Raw genomic sequence first — 25349 nt, 5'->3', positions numbered from 1 at the left:
CTTTCTTTATTCTGTCTACATCCTGTCCTGTCCTATTACTCGAATTCAGCATTTGTAACAAGTTGTGGATCTGAGCCCTGTCTACTTTCCGGGAATGGGAAGTTTGTCAAAAGTTACCTTTCGCTGACTTGGTGCCTTCCAGATGCTGGAGCTGGGGCTGATGGGAGTTGTAGTCCAAAAAACATCTGGAGAGAAATGGGCTGGTAAAGGCTGTTCTATTGTGCGAAACAACTCCTTACCTTTCTCCTTCTGCCCCAAAATCTCTCTGGGCCATCTTGGCTGTTCCACTGCCCTCAAAAGCTTTGGTGGGATGGCAGTTCGGGAGAGGGTGTTTTCTCCAGCAGCCCCTAAGTTGTGGAACTCCCCACAGAGATGCACCTGACACCCAGTCAGATGGGCAGGGTATAAATAATACAATTATATTTATTTTTATTATTATTTTGGCACTCGAGATGCATGTTTTTAGGATGCACCTAATTTTTTGTGATTTTAAGTTGCAACGGGCAGTGCGGATGACGGCGATGATGAAAATGAAAATAAACAGTATACTCTGCCTGACCTTCGAAGTTCTTCTCTGCTCTTTTAGGCTGGATTATGGCATTCCCTTCACCTTTTGGACTGTGCTGAGCAGCCTCCGAATTGTGGGGAGATCCAAACCCCATCATGGACTCCTTATTGGACGGCTGCCTGAGGTTGCTGGTAACGCTGCTTTTAGCCCTGTGTGGGATCCGCTGGGCCAGCGGTGGCGACTGTAAGGGGCAGCGCCAGGTCCTGCGTAGTGCGTCAGGCTATGTGACGGACGGGCCGGGCAACTATTCTGTCAACGGCAACTGCGAGTGGCTAGTGGAAGGTAGGAATTTGGGGAGGCTTCTTTATTTATTATTGGAAGTATATAAATCTACCTCCTTTATCCGAAAGTCCTATGGCGGCTGTCTGCAACAACCTAAACTAAAAATAAAAAGTAGGATAGAACAGAGACTTTAATTACAAACAAAACCAGCAGCCAAAGTCCTGGACCCTGAGATCATCTTCTGAGGCCCTTCTTCTTGTGCCTCCTCCACGAGAGCCTGGAGGGTGGCAACATGAGAACAGGGACTTTTCTGCAGTGGCTCCCCGTTTGTGGAATGCTCTCCCCAGGGAGGTTTGCCTGGCGCTTTCATTGAACACCATTAGGCACCAGGCAAAAACATTCCTCTTCAACTAGGCCTTCCGCTGATTAATATTCTATAGCCTTTTAAATGTGTCTGTGGGAAGAAGGGGTTTTTATTTTGCTGTTTTGTTTTACTTACAGTGGTACCTCTGGATGCGAACGGGATCCGTTCCGGAGCCCCGTTCACATCCTGAAGTGAACGCAACCCGCGTGTGCGCGGGTCACGATTCGCTGCTTCCGCGCATGCGCGTGATGTCATTTTGAGAGTCTGCACATGCGCGAGCGGCGAAACCCAGAAGTAACACGTTTCATTACTTCCGGGTCGCCACGGAGCGTAACCTGAAAACGCTCAACCTGAAGCATATTTAATCCGAGGTATGACTGTATTTACTTGTTTTTATCTTGCATTTTATTCAGTGAACTTCCGTGAGATTTTACGATGAAGGGTGGTATATAAATCTAATAACTAAATAAAGATAATAATAAAAAAAAGTTTCCTCCACCCATTTGTTTCTACCTTTAAATATAAATAAGCCAGTTAATGATACATTTGAGAAGTCCTGCCAAATATATCAGTCGTGTGATCTGAGAAGGGTGATGGTGGGGTTCTGTGCCTCCCAGCAGTTACATGGTGCACAGAAATCCTGCAAGTGCCCACTTTTCCTGCTGCAGAAATGGGAATGGCCCCTTCTTGAATGCCTGCCTATCACACAGCTGTTGGCGGCGCAGAACCTTGTTCCCATAGAGGTGAAAGAGGAAGTGAGAAAGAGCGCCCTTCCTCAAACTTCCTCCTTCAGTTCTGTGCACTTTTCACAGGACAAAAGGTGACCCCACTCAGTGCCTCTTGGACCAAGGGGGCTAAGAAGCTTAGTGGGCTCTAGGGGAAGACCCTCCAGGGCTCATGGGAACCATGTTGGTACCCCCTGCCTTACATGAGTCAGGAAATGATGAAAGCCCATTCTTGGTCCTGTGCCTGGTATTCTAACCCTCCCACCCCACTTTCCCACCCTGTTCAGCTCCCAGCAGCAGCTACCGCATTCTCTTGACGTTCATGTTCATGGACACTGAATGCACCTATGACTACCTGTTCATCTACGATGGAGATTCTCCCAGCAGCCCTTTGCTGGCCAGCCTCAGCGGCAGCACCCTGCCCCCCACCATCGAGGCCACCTCTGGCAAGGTACTGACCCCGGAGGTTGGATGGGCTCAAGTTGCAACCAATAGACATAGGCCTGGTCCCATGGTCATGGAAGGGCTCCGTGGCCTGGAGGTTTTGCTCTGGGGTTCGGGAGGTGGCCATTCATGAGTTTTTGTTGAGATGAGGTTGGAGATTGCTGCATCCTGGGGAGAGGAGTGGAGACTCTGAGGGGCACACGGGGCACGTAGCTGTGGTCTCTTAAGGGACACGTGAGTCGTGCAATTGTGATCTTGTGTTACATGTGGGGCATGTAGCTGCGATCTTGGCACCATTCCACCCTCTTAACTCCTTGGTAGATGCTGCTGCACCTGTTCAGTGACGCCAACTACAACCTCCTGGGCTTCAATGCCACCTACACGGTCTCGCTGTGCCCGATGGGCTGCTCGGGACACGGGATCTGCGACAATGACGGGCACTGCACATGCTTCCAAGGTTGGGGCGGCGAGGGCTGCTCCATGCCTGACTGCATCACCTACTGCCAGAGCCATGGCAGCTGCAGCCAGGTAAGACTTGCGACTTTCCGGATCTCACTGTGCTTGCCCCATAAAGAGCATTTGTAGCAGCCAAGTGTGTGTGGTGGGGGGTGGTCACCCCAAACTTCTTGCCCTAGACACAACTTTATCCTGCCTTTCACCTGTAGCCTCCATCTTGTATTTCTCTTTTTTTTTAAATAATATTTATTAAAGTTTTAAAGGTTACAAAAAGAAAAAAGAGAAAACACCAAGTTAAGCAAAAACTAGACAATACATGACAATAGAGAATTTTTTTTTATAAAAAACAGAAAACAGAAAAATAGAAACAATTAAAAAACACAACGAACCTTCCCATAACTTATCTTTCATTTGCTTGTTTCCTTGACCTCCTCACACCTCCCTTTTTTGTATTCTACTTCGGTTAGCTATGTCAGCAAATCCTTTCCATCTTTCCCAGATTTTATCCTATAATTTATCTTAATATAATGTAACTTTACCTTCCCTCCTTTCATCAATTAACAGTCTATTTTTACTTAGTCCTTTATAACATTTCTGCTAAAGCCACATAACTTCATTCCAGCCTCCTTCTAACATTCCTTAATTTTACAATGTTTCTGTAAATAAGCTTTAAATTTCTTCCAATCTTCTTCCACTGACTTCCATCTTGTATTTCTCGAGTGGGGGCACACTTTTTGCAAAATTAAAAAATGAAGAGACAATCCAAATTCAGTTCCAGGAACAACTGAGTTCTGCACAGCTCTCTGTTCTGGACTGTCTCGCCAGAGTGGTGCATGCTCTGGTTATCTCCCGCTTGGACTTCAGTGCGCTCTGCGTGGGGCTACCTTTGAAGGTGACCCGGAAACTAGAACTAATCCAGAATGCGGCAGCTAGACTGGTGACTGGGGGCGGCTGCCGAGACCACATAACACCAGTCCTGAAAGACCTACATTGGCTCCCAGTATGTTTCCATGCACAATTCAAAGTGTTGATGCTGACCTTTAAAGCCCTAAACGGCCTCAATCCTGTATACCTGAAAGGGTGTCTCCACCCCCATTGTTCAGCCCGGACACTGAGGTCTAGCTCCAAGGGTCTTCTGGTGGTTCCCTAACTGTGAGAAGCCAAGTTACAGGGAACCAGGCAGAGGGCCTTCTCGGTAGTGGCACCCGCCCTGTGGAACGCCCTCCCACCAGATGTCAAAAAACAACTATCTGACTTTTAGAAGACATCTGAAGGCAGACTTGTTTAGGGAAGCTTTTAATATTTTATTGTTTATTGTATTTTAATATTTTGCTGGAAGCCGCCCAGAGTGGCTGAGGAAACCCAGCCAGATGAGTGGGGTATAAATAATAAATATTATTATTATTATTATTATTATTATTAACAACATTGCCTAATCTCTGTTACTTAGTGTAATCTTATTCTGCAGTGTTTGTTATTTTGCCTCATTTTCCCCCTGGTTTTTGCTTCCCTCTTTGCAAGCACCAGATCTTGGCCTGCTCCATGTCTCTAACCTTGGAAATCTCATTCGGACGTGTCTCGGATACCTTCAGTTTTGCTTTCAAGCATACTCTTCTAGGCACAAGGGCTACCTTTCCCCCTTGAGATGAGTTTCTCCTCCCTGCCTGCGAGCCAGTGGCGCTTTGCAGGGAGCCTTACATTTTGTTATCCTGACAGGGTATACTGCTTCTCTACAGGGCTCAGATCATTGCCGGTGTGAACCTGGCTTTGTGGGCCGGGCCTGTGACTTAGCCCTGAGCGAGAACCAAGGAGCCGGCAAGTGGTACAACGTCAGCGCCCGGGATCCTAGTTTCCGGCCCCGCACGGCAGCGGCTGGTGCCTTCTTGCCCTCCACTAGAGGACTGTACATCTTCGGAGGTCAGAAATTAATCCAGTTATCTACTCCTGTGGGGTGGAAGGAAGGGAGCCGCTCTGGGCATTTGGGGTCTACAGTAGGGTTACCAGACGTCCACAGATTTGCAAATCTGTCCCCAGGAAACGTGGCAGCGGCAGCCTTAGCAGCCTGGAGCCAGGCTGTTAACGCAGTTGGTTCTGGCTGGCTTCAGGAGCTGCTTGCTGCTCTCTGCCATGGCGCCCACCATTTTTTCTGTGCCACGGCAGCAGGCAGCGAGCAGCTCCTGAAACCAGCCAGAGCCAACTGCACTACCAGACTGGCCCCTCCTGGGCAACAGCCGCCCACCCATGACTCCCAAGCCTCCCCCTGATCTGTCAAAACAAAGGGGGAAGGAAGTCAGGGAAGGCTCAGGAGTCACTGGCGCGCGGCACGCTGTTGTCCAGTTTTTTTTTAAACTGCGCATTTATCTTTCACAGGGTGCGAAAGAAGGACTTTGCACCTTTATACAATATGCATGTGTCCTTGGGCCCAGGGTCTTTTGCCTCACCATCCCCACTACTGATTCCCTGTTGCTACTCAGCTTAAAAAAAAAGGGGGGGGGTCCCCGGATTCAATGAAAAAAATCTTGTAACCATAGTACAGTCCTGGGGTGCTCCCTTTCCCTCCTGCAGTCCCAAGGGGCACTTCCTTCCTGTTCTGTAGCCCCATGGCTTTTCTGCTTCCCTCTCCAGGTTTGGATCTGAACACGGCCCTGGGGGACCTCGTCTTCTATAACTTCACCACCAACGTCTGGCATCGGCGAGTGCTCAGCCCCTCTCCGGTAAGCGTCTTCTTTCCTTTGTCGCCCAGCAGCGATTTATGCGGCACTTTAAAATTCTGTTTATTTAGAAAATATATAAACCACTTGGTCAGGAAAAAAATATCAAGCAGTGTATAAATGAAATGATAACTAAAACATGACTAAAACCCATAAACCAATTAAAAACAAGTACAGTACAGTGGAATCTCGTGTTACATACCATCCCCCTTATGAATACTTCGGGTAATGTGCTCTGCTTAACCGGAAGTAGATGCCCCTAGTTGTGACTTTTGCCCCAGGATGTGAGAGGAAGTCGTGCACCAGAGGTGCGGCAGCAGCAAGAGGCTCCATTAATGAAAGCACGCCTCATGTTAAGATCGGTTTCAGCTTAAGAATGGACCTCCAGAACAAATTAAGTTCGTAACCGGAGGTACCACTGTATATCTAAAATTGCCATCATTATTTTTAAAAGATGAAGTTTTTTAAAAAAAACCTATTAAAAATAAGTATAGATTTAAAAAATCTAAACAAGGCCCTTTAGGGTCCATGAACCTGAGATGTTTATAGTATCCTCATAAAAATGTAATGTGTGACTCCATCATCATTAATGTGTGTCAGCACACATCTGACCTGGTGGAATGTTCTGTCCCATGAGACCAGGGCCCTGCAGGATTTAACTTCCTTCCGCAGGGCCTGTAAGACAGAGCTATTCCCCCTGGCTTTCAATTTGAACTTAGCCTGATCTTTTATTCCCCTTCCTTCCATCCCCCTCCCCTTTTTATGAAGATTACCCGCTCTGGGATCCCACAGCTAATTCTCCCCTGGTCTCCTCACTGGCCCAAATAGGACTAATTTAGCCAGCTAGCCCTGGCAATCATCTAATGTTTATTGTATGGATTTCCCCCCTAAATTGATTTTTGAATTCTGAATTTATTGTTATTCACGTTTTATACTGTATTTTATGCTGTTTTTTTGTTGCATCAATTAAGTGTTTTAAATTTGTTGTTAGCTGGCCTGAGCCTGGTTTTCTGAACCGGGAAGGGTGGGATATAAATAAAAATGTATTATTATTATTATTATTATTAATAATAATAATAATAATAATAGTATTACTATTATTATCTCAGAGCCAGGAGGCTGCCCCTAGAGCCTTCCATGCAGCTGCGTCATGAGTGAAATGGCCCTGAGGAGGGGGCAAATCTGCCCCACTGTGCCTTGATCCCATACCTCCCACTTGTCTAACTCCTTTGTCCTCCCCCTTTTACAGTCGGCCCGCCACTCCCACGTCGCCGTGGCATGGGAGGGCTTCCTGGTCCTCTTTGGGGGCGAGCTGGCCAGTGGGTTTCTTACAAACGATGTCTGGATGTACCTGCCCTGGGAAGGCCGTTGGCAGGAGCTGGTGCCCCTCAACACCACCTGGTTTCCTCCACCTCCCGGGCTGGCTGGCCACGCCTCTGCCATCGTGAATGAATGGCTTTACATATTTGGAGGTGAGAACAAGAATCACAGAATCGTAGTCCAACCCCCCTGCAATGCAAGAATCTCAACTAAAGCATCCATAGCCGTCCAACCTCTGCCGAAAAGCCTCCAATAACCTGAAGTGCAGCGACTTGAATGGGATGTGGAAAAGTAGAGTACTGGAATACTTTGCCTCACCAACTACTACTACTAATAATAATAGGATTCCTTAGCTGCCTGTCACCATAAATTTCCGGGTGGGTGGCAATGATATAAAAACACAGGATTAAAATCTGTCGAAATAATCTGAAACCAGAAGACCAGGGTGGGTCCTGAAAGTATCTATCTGAGTTGTCAGAAGCCAGAGGTAAATAAGTGCAGCTTCAACACGTGACAGAAATGGTACAATGGAAGTGCCTGTTATGGCTTGTGGGGACAGACTTTCATAGTTTAGGGGCTGTTTCAGAGATGGCCATCTCCTGGGCTGCTACCCCCTCAGCTTCTGAGGGCAGCAAAACTACCAGGATGGCCCCCTCTGCCAATCTTAACACCCGAGAGGGTATGTAGGAAAGGAGCTGATCGCCCAGATATTCAGGTTCTAAGTCATTTAGGGCTCTAACCACTCACGTGAGCCCCCTGAATTGGGCCTGGAAACGAACTGGTGATCGGTTCAGCTGTTTTAGAGCAGGTCGCTGTGTGAATTCTGTATGGAACCCCAGTCAAGTAACCTGGCTGCTGCGCTTCGGAGCGGTTGATGTTTCCGAGATGTCTTCAAGGGCAGCCCCACGCAGCGCACATTGCAGCAGTCCAGCCCGGTGGTCACATGAGCGTGGAGCTTGGTGGCCGAGTCACTTCTTTCCAAAAGGGGGCTGTAGCCGGTGAACCAGCCAGAGCTGGAAATAGGCGCTCTTAGCCCTGCTAACTTGTTTCCCTTCCTTTACGCAGGCCGCACCTCGGTGGATGTCTTTTCCTCACAGATGTACCGCTTCCATCTGAGGATGTGGCGCTGGGAGTTGGTGGTGCCCTCGGGGGGCAAGGCTCCTGCAGCCGCAGGCCACTCCATGGTGTTCCATGCAGCCTCCCGCACTCTCCTGGTTTACGGCGGGCACCGACCCTCAACTGCTCGGTAAAGAGAAAACTGGGAGTACTGTGGGCATACATACCAGGGGCTGCCACCCCTGCTCACTCCTCCCACCAGCCCCACCTATCTGCCCTACAACTGGCCAAACCCTCCTCCCTTTACACCTCACCCACCCCTGCACACTCCTCTGTGAAACGTCCCGCATCCTGCTCCTTTGAACAGCTTCCCTTGGCTGCCTGATACACAGTTGTAGCTTTCTGTTGGTGGCCATTCAGACTGCAGGGTGACTGCAGCCTTACAATTTTATGTATATAGGAAGATACGTATATAGCAGAAGTAGATATTTTTGTTGTTCAGAACATCAAGGAAAACTGGAGCAAAAGGCCTTTGATGTTTAGTCGGAATCTCCTTTCTTGTACCTTCAGTCCATTGGTTTGGGTCTAGCCTCTGGAGCAGGAGAAACCAAGTTTGCTCCATCCTGTGTGTGACAACTTGTTAGATGTTTGAAGGTGCCTATTGTATCTCCTCTCAACCTGTAGGCTAAACATACCCATCTCTCTCAACCGTTCCTCATAAGGCTTTGTTTCCAGACCCTTGATCACCTTGGTTGCCCTCCTCTGCACACGTTTCTGCTTGTCACTATCCTCCTTCAGTTGTGGCGCCCACAACTGGACACAGGATGGATCCCATAATAATAATATTATAATAATTTATTATTTATACCCCACCCATCTGGCTGGGTTTCCCCAGCCACTCTGGGCGGCTTCCAACAGAATATTAAAATACAATAACCTATTAAATATTAAAAGCTTCCTTAAACAGGGCTGCCTTCAGATGTCTTCTAAAAGTCTGGTAGTTATTTATTTCTTTGACATCTGGTGGGAGGGTGTTCCACAGGGTGGGTGCCACTACCAAGAAGGCCCTCTGCCTGGTTCCCTGTAACTTGGCTTCTCGCAGTGAGGGAACCTCCAGAAGGCCCTCGGAGCTGGACCTTAGTGTCCGGGCTGAATGATGGGGGTGGAGATGCTCCTTCAGGTATACTGGACTGAGGCCATTTAGGGCTTTAAAAGTCAGCATCTACACTTTGAATTGTGCTCGGAAACGTATTGGGAGCCAGTGTAGGTCTTTCAAAACTGCTGTTATATGGTCTCGGCGGCCGGTCCCAGTCACCAGTCTAGCTGCCGCATTGTGGATTAGTTGTAGTTTCTGCATCACCTTCAAAGGTAGCCCCACAGGTGTGGTCTGACCAAGGCAGGAAGAAAAGCTTACCTAAAACTCTCCTGCCCTCAGCTTCAGCGTGCGTGTGAACACCACCGACCTCTTCCACGTGGACCTGCGCTATTGGAGCACGTTGCGCGCGAAGGACTCGCACCGGGGACCTCGAGAGCGGGCCTTTCACTCTGCCACAGTCATTGGCAACTACATGGTTGTGTATGGTGAGTATGGCCTCTCCAGCCAGAGGGTAGGGGTGTGTGGAGGAATGTGAGAATTGGGGTGGGGGTCAAATCTTTCCTTCCTCTTCCAATACTGAATATTTGGGAATTTGGGGAAGGGCCGTAGCTTGGTGGCATAACATGCCGAAGTTCTCAGGTTCAGTCCCTATCAACATCTCCAGGTACGGCTGGCAGACAATCCTGTCTGAAATCCTTGAGAGCCGCTGCCGGTCTGTGTAGACACTATTGAGCTAAATGGATTCATGTTCTGACTCAGTATCTTCCTCTGTTCCTAATCATTTTTAGTGCAGATAATACAAACCAGTTTTCCACCATTCCCCAAACCCCTGCCCTCCTTGCATTGATCCTTTTCCTCCGACATCCTGAGACACAGAAACTTGGCATGCAAAGGCTGCCCAGGCAGTTTTATTTGCATGCTAGGCAAAGTTTCATGTGCTAAATTGCTGCATATCCAGGTTGGTGCTAAAGGCGCAGGAGCAGAGCCAGGAAAAAGAACTGGCGACCCTGTTCCCAAGTTTAGTACGGTATTGTTAAATTAATATTGCCAAAGCTTCCATTTCCTGTAAAAATTTCTGTTGTCTCAGTAAGGGAAAAGCCTGTGTTGAAGAAAGGGAATAAGCACAGCCGTATCTTGGTTTCGAACAGCTTAGTTCTTGAACATTGTGGCTCCCGAATGCCACAAACCAGGAAATGAGTGTTGCGGTTTGTGAACTATTTTTGGAAGCCGAATGACCGACGGGGCTTCCGTGGCTTCTGATTGCCTGCATGAGCTTCCTGCAGCCAATCAGAAACCGCGCTTTGATTTCTGAACGTTTTGGAAGTCAAATGGACTTCCGGAACGGATTCCATTCGACTTCCAAGGTACGACTGTATTGCCTCCACCCACCCACCGGTCCCCATATCCCCTATCAGTTGCTATCAGTGGCTACTAGCCATAATGACTATGTACTGCCTCCGCAGTCAGGCAGCAATGCTTTTGAATGCCAGTTGTTGGAAAACACAGGAGGGGAGCGGGCTCTTGGGCACGAATCCTGTTTCCCCATTTCCCACAGACATCTGGTTGGAGAACAGGACTAGATGGGCCGTTGGCCTGATCCAGCAGACTTTCCTTGTGTTCTTAGGCACTGAAAATAGCTGGACATTTTATTGCACCATTGTATATATGTATTTTTCATCATCGTCATCAAACCTTTTATTGGCATCACACACAAACATCCGCAGCAAATCAGTACAGAATTCCCGCCTTCCCAGTGACACAAAACATTTGTCAAATGAAAGAGGCAAAGCAGTCTAACATTACATCTCTAGGTCCCCAGGGAGATCAGACATCTGCAATGTGTTTCGACAACAAAAAACCAGATAAAGATATTTAGCCACTAACTTGGTGAGCTCCTGATTATTCCCCAATAATAGAAAATGTATGACCTCTAGCTCTGGTTTCCATTTGGGGATGCAGAGTTGATCTAGGAACTGCTGGCGGAGATCAACATATCGTTTACATTTAAGAACCATATGTGTAAGAGTTTCCACCTGATGGTCTTCACATGGGCAAATTCTTTCTCCTTCCACCATTCCCAAGAACCTTCCCCATAGGAGGTTTGAAGGATTTGAATTAAACCTGGCCAGCAAAAATGCCCTTCTTTCTTGAGGATTAAAAATTGTGGTTAATTTCATATGCCCAAGAAAGTTGAAAGTTAAGAGGGGAACATGTTTTCTCTGCTGCTGCTGTTAGTTCCTGGCGTTCAATGTCCCACAACCTAGTTTTTATTATAATATATATTTTTGCTTCTTTTCCCCTTCCTATCCAGGGGGAAACGTCCACATCCACTACCATGAGGAGAAATGTTACGAGGACGAAATCTTCTTCTACCACCTTGGCTGCCATCAGTGGGTCTCCAGTCACGATCTGGCGCCTCCACTCTCCCACGGTGAGGGAAGGGTCTGATTCTAGGAAACTGCACTCGCCCTCTTAGTTTGCTGCAGGGTCCTGATGGTGCCATGAACTCACAGAATCTCCAGTGGTCAACTTGCCTATAGAAAGAGCACTTCTGTATCAAGTACTCTGGAGAGGAGAGAAGTTCCACAGGTCCAGCTTCTCTCATCGCAGCGTTGAAAGGAAAGGGGGCACCTGAGCTTGCTGAGCATCCTTTTGCCACAGAGCTTGTAAAGCAGGAGCCCGTATCCCTCTTATATCTCGCCTAGTACTCCAGCTCCCATCAGCCTCATCCAGCCCTGCCAATGGTCGGGACTGATGGGAGTTGTAGTCCAGCAACATCTGAACCAGATCACAGATTGCTCATTCCTCTTGCAAAGGAACAAAAAAAATAATGTTTGGTTTGGTTTTTTTTAAACGGATAGTGTGAGTTTTGATCTGTCACACCAAAAATCAAGCCAAAGTTAAATTTTGGTCTGTCATCTTGATTCAAAATGGCTCCCAAATATTGATGAAGACCTCCTCCACCACACCTCAGGAACTCTCATGCCGTGTTTGGTGATGATATCTCAAGAGATGGACGAACTTACACCAAAAAAACAGGCAAGGTCATGCCAAAGTCACATTTTGGTCCACCAACTTGTAACCCGGTGACCAGTTGGTGACAAAGACTGCTGCCCCCACCTCAGAACACTCACGCCAAGTTTGTCAATGATATCTTGAGAGGTGGCTAAACCCATGGAGAACAGATAGACAGACAAACCCTTTTCCAAAATGTATAGTTTTATACGGCACCCTATTTCTCCTGGGCCCCAATTCCTGCGCTTTGTTGTGACACCGCAATAGGCTGCCCTTGACCTGGTCTCTTTCTCCTTCCCTCAGAACACGAGGCCAAGACTCAGGCCCAGGCGCGAGGCCGCTACTCCCATGTGGCCGCGGTCATGAACGGGAACGTGCTGGTTGTGGCTGGCGGCTACAGCGGGGTGCCGCGGGGAGACCTCCTGGCGTACAAGGTGCCCACTTTTGTCTTCCAGGTGCCTTCTCAGATGGTAAGTGACTCTGCCTCCCTTAACCCCTTCCCTCTCCCTGCTTCCGATGGGCTTGCCTCACTGTGGGCCCATCGAAACCTCCGCGTCCTAAGAGCTGGCCTGTCACCTGTGCTCAAGCAGAGGCCTTCTGGTCTTAACCAGGCCAACCACATACACCCCAACTAGGGTCTCTCAGGTGTGTCCTTTTAACTGAAAAATTGTAAAACTGGGAAATTTTACAAATAAATGGGGCAGCATGAGACTTGTTATGTAAAGAATTAGGCTGGTTAACTTGCTCCAGGAAGTAATGGTCTCTCCTGAGGTGTTCATGTACACAATTCCTTTCTTCCCTCTGTTCTGTGCTTTATACACCCGTTGAAAACCCTTATTTTTCTCCAAGCTTTCTCCAGATGAACTGTTGTTTTAGTTTGCAACTGATAGTCTATGCAACGGAGAAATTTTAATTACACTTTGAAATTTTGTTTTATGATTTACGTGTTATGTCCCCCCCCCCCCCCGGTACTCTTATTCACCGCTTAAGATTATTTTATTTTACTTATTGCTTTATTTATAACCAGTGGGGGTGCCTGGTGATTTGTGGAAACAAACAAAAAACCTGTGCTTTTAAAATGGACAGTGCAGTTTGTGATTTTGGACCCGCTTCCCAAAAATCAGGTGAAGTCACGCCAAAAGTGTTAGTCCACCATCTTGATTCAAAATGGTGCCTGGTTCCCCAAACACCAACAGAATCTGCTACCCCCCCCCCACACCTTGGAAATCCCCATGCCGGGTTTGGAGATGTGCTAATCATTGTCACATTATTCTATATCAAGCTGTCTGTAACACCTTAAAATGAATACAGTGGTGCCCCGCAAGACGAACGCCTCGCAAGACGGAAAACCCGCTAGACGAAAGGGTTTTCTGTTTTGGAGGCACTTCGCAAAACGAATTTCCCTATGGGCTTGCTTTGCAAGACGAAAATGTCTTGCGAGTTCCTGCGGGTTTTTTCCCCTCCCCCCCCTTTTTTCTAAGCCGATAAGCCGATAAGCTGCTAAAAGCCGCTAAGCCACTAATAGCGCTAATCCGCTAAGCCGTCAATGGGCTTGCTTCGCAAGACGACAAAACCGCTAGACGAAGAGAATCGCAGAATGGATTCTTTTCGTCTTGCGAGGCACCACTGTACATTAAAAAATAAAGAATGTGTGTTGTTGCAGAGACAGTCTTTGCATTCTGCTGGGGGGCAGGGTGTGGTGTGGGGCACTTTGTAAGGCAGCCTCTCTGAGTGCCTTTCTGGATGCAGGACTGACTTGAGGGGACACTGACCCACACCTTTGCTTCTCCCCCCACGGCCTCAGTACCACTTGGACTACTGCTCCATTTACACTGAAAAAACCACGTGCGCCAAGGACCCAGAATGTGCCTGGTGTATGAGAGGCTGCCAGAGTACCCAGCCCCACAGCACTGTGAGTAACTTGGGTGGTTCAGCGGTTTAGACCACAGCACCACCCACATCTCTTGGGCTTGCCAATTGGAAGGTCGACGGTTCAAATCCCTGTGATGGAGTGAGCTCCCATTGCTCGGTCCCTGCTCCTGCCAACCTAGCAGTTCGAAAGCATGCCAGTGCAAGTAGATAAATAGGTATCACTGTGGCGGGAAGGTAAACAGCGTTTCTGTGCGCTCTGGTTTCCGTCACGGTGTCCTGTTGTGCCAGAAGCGGTTTAGTCCTGCTGGCCACATGACCTAGAAAGCTGTCTGTGGACAAACACTGGCTCCCTCGGCCTGAAAGCGAGATGAGCATCACAACCCCATAGTCACCTTTGACTGGACTTAACCGTCCAGGGGTCCTTTACCCTTTTTTTACCTTTCACTCTGGGGGTGTGTGGGGGGGTGATGATCCAGAAATGAGTAGCTGCGCATGGACAGGATTGTGAAATCTCACTGGTTGTCGACTGTGAGATGGTGGGAGTTGTAATTTGACAACATCTGTAGCGCACCATGCTGGCTACTGGGAGTGCAAGATTTTAGGGCTCATTAGTGTCTTCCCCCTCCTTCTCCTCAGTGCCCCAATACTGGCTGCCTGGGCTTGGCCCGCCTCTTAGTTGACTGCCAGTCCTGCCTGGCTTTCGGCGGCACCAACGCTTCTCTGCCTCGTGCCCCGGGACCCTTTGGCTGGTGTGTGCAGAACGAGACCTGCATGCCTCTCTCAGGTAAGTGAGCCAAGCTGGGCTATTCTGTCTGTTGCCACAAACCCGCGTTTACGAGGCACACTTCTTAAAGTGACATTACGAACACTGCTCTTTTGGGGCTACAGGCTCGCCACAAGCTTGGGAATGAACACTGTATTCATCATTGTTGTTTTAAAAGAGATTAAAAATAATAATAAATAACAGAAAATGTATACCACACTTAATTTCAAGAAGGAAAACCAAGGCAGTTCACTGCCTCAGTGAGGGAGAATGGGAAGCAGGGACTCACTTCATCTACTTTGCTGACGGAAACTCCATTAGGCAGGCACCACCTACCTCTGAACTGTTGCAGCTGGGCATTATAAGAACCTCTGTTTAAGAGCTGGGACGCTTGAGTTTTATTTTTTCCTCTTCCCTCCATTTCTTTTCCCCTTGTGTGCCTTTCTTTAAAGGACCGTAAGCTTGCAGGCAGGAACCGTCTTCTCTTAACGAGGGACTTTGAGACTCTTTTTGGCTGAAGAATGGGTTGCAAATGCTCTTAATAATAATATTATTTAAATACACCCTGAAGCAATTTATTCGAAACGCTGAAACGTCTGTAATTGAAATGCATAATAAACAAGCCCATTAAAGCCGCATAGCAGTAAAAATCAAAAATTAAAACAGGAGATTCAGATCAGGAGAATGCTTGTCCAAGCAGGTGTGTCTTAAGGAGCTGGTGCCTTTCATATTTCAACAGAAACCGTGTGTTGAAGAAATCCACTCTCTGACACTTCTGTTTCCTTTTCCTCCACAGAGCAGGGCAGGTGCCAGGTGGGGAAAATCTCTGGGACGTATGGCTGGTGGGGTCCTCAGCCCTTCTTTGTCACTTCCTTGGCACAATGTCAGCATGAAAACTTCCTCCCCGGCCTCCACCTCATCACCTACCAGCAGCCGCGCAATGATTCCCAGCCTGATAAGGTAAAGGAGCGGCATGGCAAGAGTGGTTCCCCAGATTTATAAACACAGTCAGCTGATTGATTGATTGATCGATCGGTTGCATTTCTTTGCTGCTTTCCAGTCAAATGAATCCCACAGCAGGTTGCAAGCAATAAATAACATAAAGCATAACATCACAAGTACAGCATAAATCATATAATATAATTAACAAATCGTCTGTAAACCAATTGCAGTCTATAAAACACAATTAACAAACAGGCAATTAGAATATAAGCTAAACATCACAATTACAGCGTAAGTCGTACCATGCGATTAACAAATCAACAAGGCATTTATAATCTGTAACACGATATTAACAAGATAGCAACTAAAAAGTAAGCTAAACGCTATTAAGTTCATACACAACACCCCCCTCTCCCTCCCTGCAATGACTCATAATTTTCACTCTGCTGTGTTCATTAAAAGACACACACATCCATCACATGGGAGGGCCATGATCTGAATACAGTGCAATGTGCAATTTAACTCGACTCCATAATAGGTTATTTGTAATTAAAACATTCAGAAAAGTAACCTATACAAAATATGGTTTTTTTAATTAAAAAAATTATGATACACTTGGGAAGAAAAAATATGAAATAAAATAATGTCCAATTTGTTGACTGATTGATTGATTGATTGATTGATTTACACATCTTTCCCCACAATTCTTCAGGAAGTTGGATGCCACAGATATTTTATTTTTCATTTATGACTGCGTTTATATCCCCATATATGGTGTCATATATGGTTCACCCCCTCCCCATTTTATCCTAACACAACCCTGCGAGGTAGGTGAGACTGAGAGACAGCGGCAGGCCCAAGGTTACCCTGTGAACATCACGGCTGAGAGAGGGTTTGAACCCTGGTCTCCTGGGTCCTAGTCCAACGCTCTTAACCATCATGCTAAGTCTCTTAATGCCATTAAGTCTCTGGCAGATTACATAAAGCTGGGAGCTGGGCAGGGACAGTGTTGGTTCCTCTGGACCTCTCAGCAGCTTTCGATAACATCGACTACAGTAACCCTTCTTGACTGCCTGGTCTGGATGGGACTCTGGGGCACTGTTTTGCCTTTTCTCTTGCCCTGTCTGAAGAGCAAACCCTCTTCTTTCTTTCCCCGAAACAGTAATTTAATAACGCCCTAATTTGCCATTTCCCCCAACTTTGTCTGAGTATGCAGTGGCTATTGAACTGATGGCCTGAGTGGTGCCAAGTGGGGGATGCAGTAGGGAGAAGTGGCAGGGAGACCAGCCGTCTCAAGGTGGTCTTGCCCTGCCCTGGACTCTGCAGGAGATCAGCCTGTGACAACTGTCCTCTGCCTAGGTCTCCATCGTCCGCAGCACCACGATCACCCTCAACCCCAGCACGGAGATGGACGTCTCGCTGGTCTACAAGGGCTTCATTCACCCGCTGGTCAGCAGCTCCGGACCTGCCGAAGACATCTCAATCTGGGCACGCATCCAGCGCCTCTTTGTGATTGCCAAGCTGGCCCGGGCCCCTGGAGCATCTGAGCTGGTAAGGGTACAACAGTCAGGGGGCAGAACTTGGGTTTGAAGCATACGACAGGGAGATAAGGTGCCGCAGGGTACAGAATATATATATCTTAATATCAGCAAGACAAAGGAGATGGTGTTGGACTTTCGGAGGGAGAGAGGAGTACTAGCCCCACTGTACATCGGGGAGGGCTGTGTGGAGAGAGTCTCTTCCTTTAAATTACTAGGAGTTTATCTCAGTGGAGGCCTTACTTGGAAAATCAATACAACCAAGGTGGTTAAGAAAGCCTAATGAGGCCAAAGAAATGGAAGTAGAGACTAAAAACAGTCCTACTGTCCATAATAGCCCACCAACCACAGAAATCTCTCAGGAACAAGGAACAGTTAAGGAAGAAAATCAAGAAAGGGAGGAAATTCTAATTTCCCGCACTTTAAAAAAGAATCTAAAAGATCCACCATTACGTCCCCCACCGAAAGCAGCGACAAATGGCTGTATCTGCACAAGAAAAAATTCCTCGCTGGACTTAATGACAGAACTAGAATGACTAAATGCTGTCAACCAGCCACCAACCCAAAAACGGATCCTACGCCTGTTGTCCTGGAATATCGCAGGGTGGGGAAACAAAGACGGAGACCCAGACCTAATGAACTTCTTTAAGGATTTTGAACTAATACTCCTACAAGAAACATGGTCAACTAGAGATATTAAAATTAACGGATTCATCTCCTATACGAAACCCGCATTGAAAACAAACACGAAGGGCCGGCCGAAAGCAGGGTTCTGTTGTATGATCAAAGACAACTTAGGGTTTGAAATCAAGCAACTAGAAATATGTTTACCACTTGCACAAGCTCTACTTTTAACCCAAAAAAAAGACTCTTTGCTACTTGTAAATGTCTATATCCCCCCAACCAAAAACAACATCAGCAGTGAAAATTGGTCACAACTAACCTTTTATATAGAAAATCTGTCCGATAAATACCCAAATGCCTCACTGATAATAGCAGGTGATTTTAATGCCAGAGTGGGAACCAACAATGAACAACTATGTAGCAAACTAAATTGGAATACTGATAATGATATCGCACATGCCCTGAAAATAGGACGATTCTCCAGAGACAGGGTTGTTAACAACGAAGGCTTACGCCTACTTGAATTATGTAACAACTTTAATTTGCAGATTGTGAACGGTTCAACAAATGGCGATAGAAGCGGGGAGTTTACATACTTCTCCCCCCGAGGATGCAGTGTCATCGACTATATTCTTGTCCCTTATAATATTATAAATTCGATCATGGACCTCAAAATTGGAACGCGCACTGAAAGCGATCATCAGCCATTATTGCTGTCTATTAGCTTAAAGGACGAAACCAAAATAACTAAGCACAATATCATAGAACCTTCTCAATACAAACAAATGACCCAATTAAAATGGTCCCAGGAAATGAGTGCAGAAGTGGGGCATAAACTTACAGCTAACCTGAGAAAACAAGTATTATTCAACTTAAAGACCACTAATTCCTACTGTGATATTCCTAAAATTTATAATGAAATCTTCCAAATGCTTATAGAGCTTAGTACTCCACCTAAAGTTTGGGAACTTAAATATAGCGCTAGCCCTTGGTTTGATGATGAATGTTTCCAGCTAAAAAGAAAACTGCGCCAAACATTTAAAAATAATCGCACTAAACTAGAGCCCTCTTATCTTGATGAAAAAAGAAAATACCATTATATTCTGGCCGAAAAGAAACAGAAATACGCAACCCAAAAATGGCTACAACTATTCGACTCAATTCAGAGTAAAAACAACAAAGCGTTCTGGAGCCTAGTGTACGGAGGACTGAAAGCCGAAAATCAACTAACTCTGCCACCAATTGCAGAATCCAAATGGTCCCAATACTTTACATCTGTATTTAACAATCTACACGGTGAACTTAAAGGAAATGAAACCATTAAAAATAAAATTAATAAACTCCAGGAGTGGCCAAGGGTAGAGGAAGAGGAAATTAGAGAGATAGTTAAAAACTTCAAATCGGGGAAATCTCCTGGGCCAGACGGTCTACCAATAGAACTATTTAAGACCTATATAGATTGGTGGGCAGAACCTTTAGCTCAATTGTTTACTCTTATAGATAAATATGGGACCATACCTGAGATATGGTTAAGATCAATAATTATTCCAATCTTTAAAAATGGCGACCCAAAAGAACCAAGGAATTATAGACCGATAAGCCTACTATCAGTGATAGGGAAAATCTACGCTAAGCACCTCTTATCTAAACTTCTTACCTGGATGAAAAATCTAAATTTACCAGGGAAAGAACAAATAGGTTTCTCCAAAGGTTGCTCTACTCTAGACCACTGTCTTACACTTATGCATCTGGTTGAAAAATACAGATCCCAAAGGCAATCTAAGATATACGCTGCTTTTGTAGATTTTCGTGGTGCATTCGACTCAATTGACCGCCCAAAGTTGTGGAGGAAACTCACAGAATTAAAAATTGATCAGCGCTTATTGATTCTAATGCAAAATCTACATTCTTCCAATACCTGTCAAGTCAAACTTAACACCAAAGGTCACCTCTCCTCAGACATCCCAAACTCGAAAGGGGTAAAACAAGGGTGTATTCTTGCCCCCTTTCTATTTAATTTATTTTTATCAGACTTGCCAGATTACCTTCAAAAAATAGAATCACATGCCCCTAAACTCAATCAGAAACCAGTTCCTCTCTTATTATACGCAGACGATGCTGTCTTACTATCACTAACGAGCTTGGGTCTGAAACGTCTTATATCTTCACTGATCCTTTACTGCGAATGTAACAAACTCTCTATAAATTATGAGAAGACAAAAATTTTGGTCTTCTCGAATGGTTGGAAATTAGAGAAATGGAAAATAAGAGGGCAAGAAATCCAACAAGTGAAAATCCATAGATATCTGGGAATCTTATTCCAGAGCAACTTAGGGTGGGCAACCCATCGCACAAATGCCATAAAACAGGCAAAGTGCATCTCATCAGCAGTTGCCCGTTTTTATTATCAGAAAGGTAATCAATTTATTCCTGCGGCCAATCAGATATTTCAAGCAAAAGTGCAATCCCAGATATTCTATGGTATCCCGCTATGGGTCCAAGCATATAACAGTGATATAAAAAAGATTCACTCCAGCTTTTTGAGACGTATTCTTGGACTCCCTCTTATGATCAAATATGAAACAATGTGTGCAGAAATAGGCATACACACAATGGAATACTGGGCATGGTCCACCTCAATAAAGTATTGGTTACGCTGCCATTTTCGCTGCCCTCCATCAAGTCTGCTCGCTGATTTGCTCAAAGACCCTTATAAATCAAGATGGTATCAGCACCTTGAAAAAAAAATTGAATCTTTAGGCATCGAGCTGGAGCTCCTGTACAATTCTAATGAGCAATATATTCTCCATAATATCCTAACTAGACTAAAGGATGTCGAGAGACAAAATATTATGGCAGCTGTAAACAAAATTTGCTCCCCCAGATTCTACGATTTAAATATCTTAGATTGCAGAGCCAATTACGTCTCTAAATTAATAATCCCAGCCCAACGTAGGGCTTTTATGCTGGCCCGTTTGAATGTTTTTCCCTCAGCATTTGTCTGGGGAAGATATCAAAACATTCCCAGAAGCAAGAGATTCTGCAGATGTTCTATGAATGTCCCGGACACTGTAGAGCATATCCTCTTTCATTGCCCATTGTACAGTACGCTCCGTCAACGCGTGCTGTCCCCCCTTTCGGGTGGTCTGGAACCCCAGCAAGCTGAACGTGTGGGACTCTACCTATCCGACGCTGACCAAAGGGTAACGGCGGGGGTAGCCGAGTTTTTGGCAGCAGTCCTCCAAGGAGCAGGTTAACAAGGAAAACCACTGATTCTATATGTATATATTTATATTTGTATGTAGCCAACTCCTGCCTTTTTATATATATCTCAAGGTTTTTATATGTTATTTTCCTTTTATGGTTTTACCTGCATAATGCCTAATAAAGGTTTGATAAGAGAGAGAGAGAGGTTAAGAAAGCCCAAAAGAGACTCCATCTCCTCAGAGTATTGCGAAAGAATGATGTCAATCGACATTTGATGATCTCCTTCTACTGGTCCACAATAGAAAGTGTCCTTTCATACTGCATCACGGTGTGGTACGTTTGACATCAACTGATAGGAAGTGCCTACAGAGGGTGGTGAATACAGCACAAGATATTATGGGCGGTCCTGTAAATCCACTGGATGATCGCGGAAGAACGTTGCCTCAGGAGAGTGAGGAAAATTCTCAGGGATGATTCACACCCTGGCCGGCACTTTCTTGATCTCCTGTCCTCAAGCAGAAGATATAGAAGCGCCAACAGGGTAAAGAACAGCTTCTGTCCGTGGGCTGTTCCGATTCATAGCATTTGGTGACCATAATCAAACATAGGCAGCGGCCCAGTCACCAGAAACCCCCTTTTTTAAAAGGAGAGTAAAGGGGTGGTGGGACGCAGGTGGCGCTGTGGGTTAAAGCCTCAGCGCCTAGGGCTTGCCGATCGAAAGGTCGGCGGTTCGAATCCCTGCGGCGGGGTGCGCTCCCGCTGCTCGGTCCCAGCGCCTGCCAACCTAGCAGTTCGAAAGCACCTCCGGGTGCAAGTAGATAAATAGGGACCGCTTACCGGCGGGAAGGTAAACGGCGTTTCCATGTGCGGCTCTGGCTCGCCAGAGCAGCGATGTCACGCTGGCCACGTGACCCGGAAGTGTCTCCGGACAGCGCTGGCCCCTGGCCTCTTAAGTGAGATGGGCGCACAACCCCAGAGTCTGTCAAGACTGGCCCGTATGGGCAGGGGTACCTTTACTTTTTAAAGGGGTGGTGGTGGGGGAGACCAGCTCACCTGCAGGAGACTCTTACCCTTAAAGGCAGGCGAGCAAGTAAATAAGTAAGTGGATCTTTGTAAAGCTGCCTTGGCTTTACAAGTTAACTTCTGACTCGCTTAGAAGGCCACTCTAGGCTGCAGAAGTTGCTCTTCCTAGCCCTCCCGCCTTCCCTTTCAGGAGGAGGTGGGCCGCTGGGCAGTGCAGCAGGAAAAAGAGAAGCGGCTACTGCAGCGCCCCGGGGCCGAGCGCCTCTTCCCCAGCACCGAGAGGGGCAATAAGTACACTGTCCTGGTCGAAGGCCACCTCAACAACTCCGGCAACGGGCAGACGAGCGAGCTGACCCTCACGTGGGATCGCACAGGAGTGCCTGGGGGCAGCGTGAGTATCTCACCCTGTCCGTGAGAGAGCCAGTGTGGTGTAGTGGTCAAGAGTGGTAGACTCGTAATCTGGGGAACCGGGTTCGATTCCCTGCTCCTCCACATGCAGCTGGTGGGTGACCTTGGGCCAGTCACACTTCTCTGAAGTCTCTCAGCCCCACTCACCTCACAGAGTGTTTGTTGTGGGGGAGGAAGGGAAAGGAGAATGTTAGCCACTTTGAGACTCCTTCGGGTAGTGATAAAGCGGGATATCAAATCCAAACTCTTCTTCTTCCGTGGGGAGAGGTCCGCAGCCTCGCTCGTCTTCAGGGACGTCAAGCGCAAAACCCACTGCTTTCTGGTTCACGTTGCTGCGAGCGCAGACTGCTGCCATTGAAAAGGGAGGAGGTTCAGCAGCTTTTGAGGAATATTCAGGATCTGAGAGGAACAGAATGCGAGGGAGCGAAGGATATCTGCAGGCTGGGGCAGTCGTGCTTCTGAATACCAGTTGTTGGGGAGGAACAGGAGGAGTTGGGAGGAACACAAAGGCTCTTGTGCTTTTGGGCTTCCCATGGGCTTTTTTTTTTAGTGTGGCACTTTGGAACTCCCTGCCAACTGACACAAGCTGTGCTCTTTCCTGCACCTGCCGAAACATTTTTGTCTAGGCAGACATGTAGAATGTTGACATTTTTTTAGTATACCGCTGATATTAGTTAATTTTAATCATATTTTTTATTAAGTTTTCTAAAAATTGAACACATACATTTCAGTACATAGTAAAACATTTTTTCTTTGATTCATTTTGCGTAACATAAATCCCTGCATATTTTGTATAAACCAAACCATTCAGTATTCCGTTATTACATCCATCAAAACTTATTTACACTGTTGAATTTATCTTAATGCTAACATCAAGATGTTAATGATTTTTTGAAGCTTTACAATTCTTGTTTTTTACTGGTTATTTCCATGTTTTCTTCTTGTAAGCTGCTTTGAGGTTGGTTTGTTTCTTAAACAATCAAGTGGTATATAAATTTTAAGAAATGGACCTGGGAGAAGAACTGGTGGAGGAGGACTGGAAGAAATTTAAGGATTATCTACAAAAATATTGTAAATTGTATGAATGTTAAGAAAGATGTAAGATTAGTAATAATATGGCTTCAACAAATTAGTTATAAAGAATACAAACTTAAGTGTAATTGGAAGAAAAGATAAATTTTGGTTAAATAGTATTTTATAATTAAATCTCTAAAAGAGTGATTTTAAATTCCAAAATTTGAGATTTAATCTTGGGAAATTATATTATATGAATGGAATCATCTTAATAATTTGCCAGCAAAATTTATGAGTTTAGAATGCAGGAACAAGAGGTGTGAGGAAGTCCTAGGATGAGAATGAAATGTGGATATTGGAAAATACTATGTTATTATGTATGCTTTTTATTGTTTTAATTTTTTTTAATAAATATTATAAATATATATATATATAAATTTTAAGAAATGAAATAGAGATAAAGGAAGTGGACCTCGCTCGCTGCATCCCCTCCGACACAGAGAGATGCAGTGATGTTTATACCAGGTGATGCTTATCTTTGTTTCTCTTCTCACACCTGTCTTTACCTGCCAGGAGATCTCTTACTTCTTCCTGGAGCCTTATCGCTCAGAGCTGTGCGCCACCTACCGCTCCTGCCTGGCTTGCCTGGCCGACCAGGGTTGTGGCTGGTGCCCGGTCAGTGCCACCTGCCACCGTCGGCTGGCGCATAAGGACGATGCCGGCGGCTGTGGCGCTGGCAGCATGCGCCTCATCCTGGCCCCTGGCAACTGCATCCTATGCGAGGACTACCGAGACTGCCACGCCTGCAGCAAAGTGAGAGGGATATGGCTTGTGGGTTTGTGTGTTCCTTGGGGCAGAGTCTTTTTTGGAGAGGGGGAGGCAGGTGCAGATCAGTGCAGCAGGCAAGACCATTGCATTTTCAACAATATCTGCGCACGGAGAACGATGGGTCTGATCTGCCTGGGGTAGGTTGTTGTCAATGAAACCCATTTCTCTTCTGAGGGATAAAATCTTAAAGGCATAGGAGCGATGGAGATGGATTGTTGACACTGCATTGTAGCGGTTACATCAGAGACCCTTCCTTCCTTCCTTCCTTTCTTTCTTTCTTTCTTTCTTTCTTTCTTTCTTTCTTTCTTTCTCCCCCCCATTTATATTTTATTAAATTTCACATACACACCCCAATACATAAAAATCTATCTTTACTTCTGTTGACTTCCCACTCTGTTTTCCATGGTTTTTTTTTATCCCCGGCTGTTCCTGCTCCCTATCTTCTCTCTTTTATATCATAATGACAATCTCTAAATTCCTTTTGTTCATCATAATTCAAACAGGGTGGATTTGATTTAAATCAAATTGATTTAAATCACGAAAGACTCATTCTTTCTGGTATAATCTTTAATATTTGCAACCAGATGAAGGTTTCATTTTTGGAATAATGAATTTTCAGAGTAGGTTTTACAATTATATCAAAAATTACTGATTTGGTTACACTATTAGAAATACATAGATAATTATAACATTATTGTGAGGTTTAATAAGTTAACTGTTTATATTTGGACAACTTTTCTGCTATACTTTATTAGAAGGAGAAAAACAATCATTTCCTTAATAACAGTTTAAACAATTTATTTAACTAAAACAATAACATTATAGCATATATATCCATGTTTGTTAACTGATGTGGTTAAACTTTTTTTTTTAAAAAAAACACCTTAGGCTGAGTTGTGGCACACATGAAAAAACTTAAAACAAATCCTTATTTCCTGATGAATAGCCTTTGGACTATAATGTAACTTAAATAGAAAACTATCTTTAGAAAGATTTTTTCTCCAAAAGCATTTTATTTTAAAAAATCTAATTTAAATATTAAAAACCCAATTTTCTTGATTTTAGAATTAGAATGGGGGAGAGTTCTCTTGCACCAGTGTAAATCCTTGCACTTACGGAATGAGAGATTATTTTATTTTTTTTACAAAAATTA

At 45.6% G+C, this 25349-nt stretch overlaps 1 protein-coding gene across 2 annotated transcripts in view; it reads left to right on the top strand.

Annotated features, from left to right (window-relative positions):
- MEGF8 (multiple EGF like domains 8) overlaps positions 1 to 25349 on the top strand; it is a 65552-nt gene that overhangs the window by 1242 nt on the left and 38961 nt on the right. For both annotated transcript variants that reach the window (XM_079985254.1, XM_079985253.1), the window contains exons 2-17: positions 587 to 850; positions 2167 to 2330; positions 2645 to 2851; positions 4516 to 4696; positions 5405 to 5493; positions 6740 to 6962; positions 7876 to 8056; positions 9302 to 9447; positions 11274 to 11393; positions 12281 to 12447; positions 13782 to 13889; positions 14486 to 14633; positions 15409 to 15572; positions 16914 to 17105; positions 22137 to 22337; positions 23942 to 24181. In XM_079985254.1, coding sequence (XP_079841380.1) covers positions 664 to 850; positions 2167 to 2330; positions 2645 to 2851; positions 4516 to 4696; positions 5405 to 5493; positions 6740 to 6962; positions 7876 to 8056; positions 9302 to 9447; positions 11274 to 11393; positions 12281 to 12447; positions 13782 to 13889; positions 14486 to 14633; positions 15409 to 15572; positions 16914 to 17105; positions 22137 to 22337; positions 23942 to 24181 — 2718 coding nt within the window. In that variant the 5' untranslated portion in view covers positions 587 to 663. The remainder of the gene's footprint in view (positions 1 to 586; positions 851 to 2166; positions 2331 to 2644; positions 2852 to 4515; positions 4697 to 5404; positions 5494 to 6739; positions 6963 to 7875; positions 8057 to 9301; positions 9448 to 11273; positions 11394 to 12280; positions 12448 to 13781; positions 13890 to 14485; positions 14634 to 15408; positions 15573 to 16913; positions 17106 to 22136; positions 22338 to 23941; positions 24182 to 25349) is intronic.

Source organism: Podarcis cretensis, assembly GCF_951804945.1.
Source record: "Podarcis cretensis genome assembly, chromosome: 8".
NCBI classification, from domain to species: domain Eukaryota; kingdom Metazoa; phylum Chordata; class Lepidosauria; order Squamata; family Lacertidae; genus Podarcis; species Podarcis cretensis.
The sequence above is the reverse complement of the archived record's forward strand: the minus strand, read 5'-3'. Positions and strand labels throughout refer to the sequence as shown.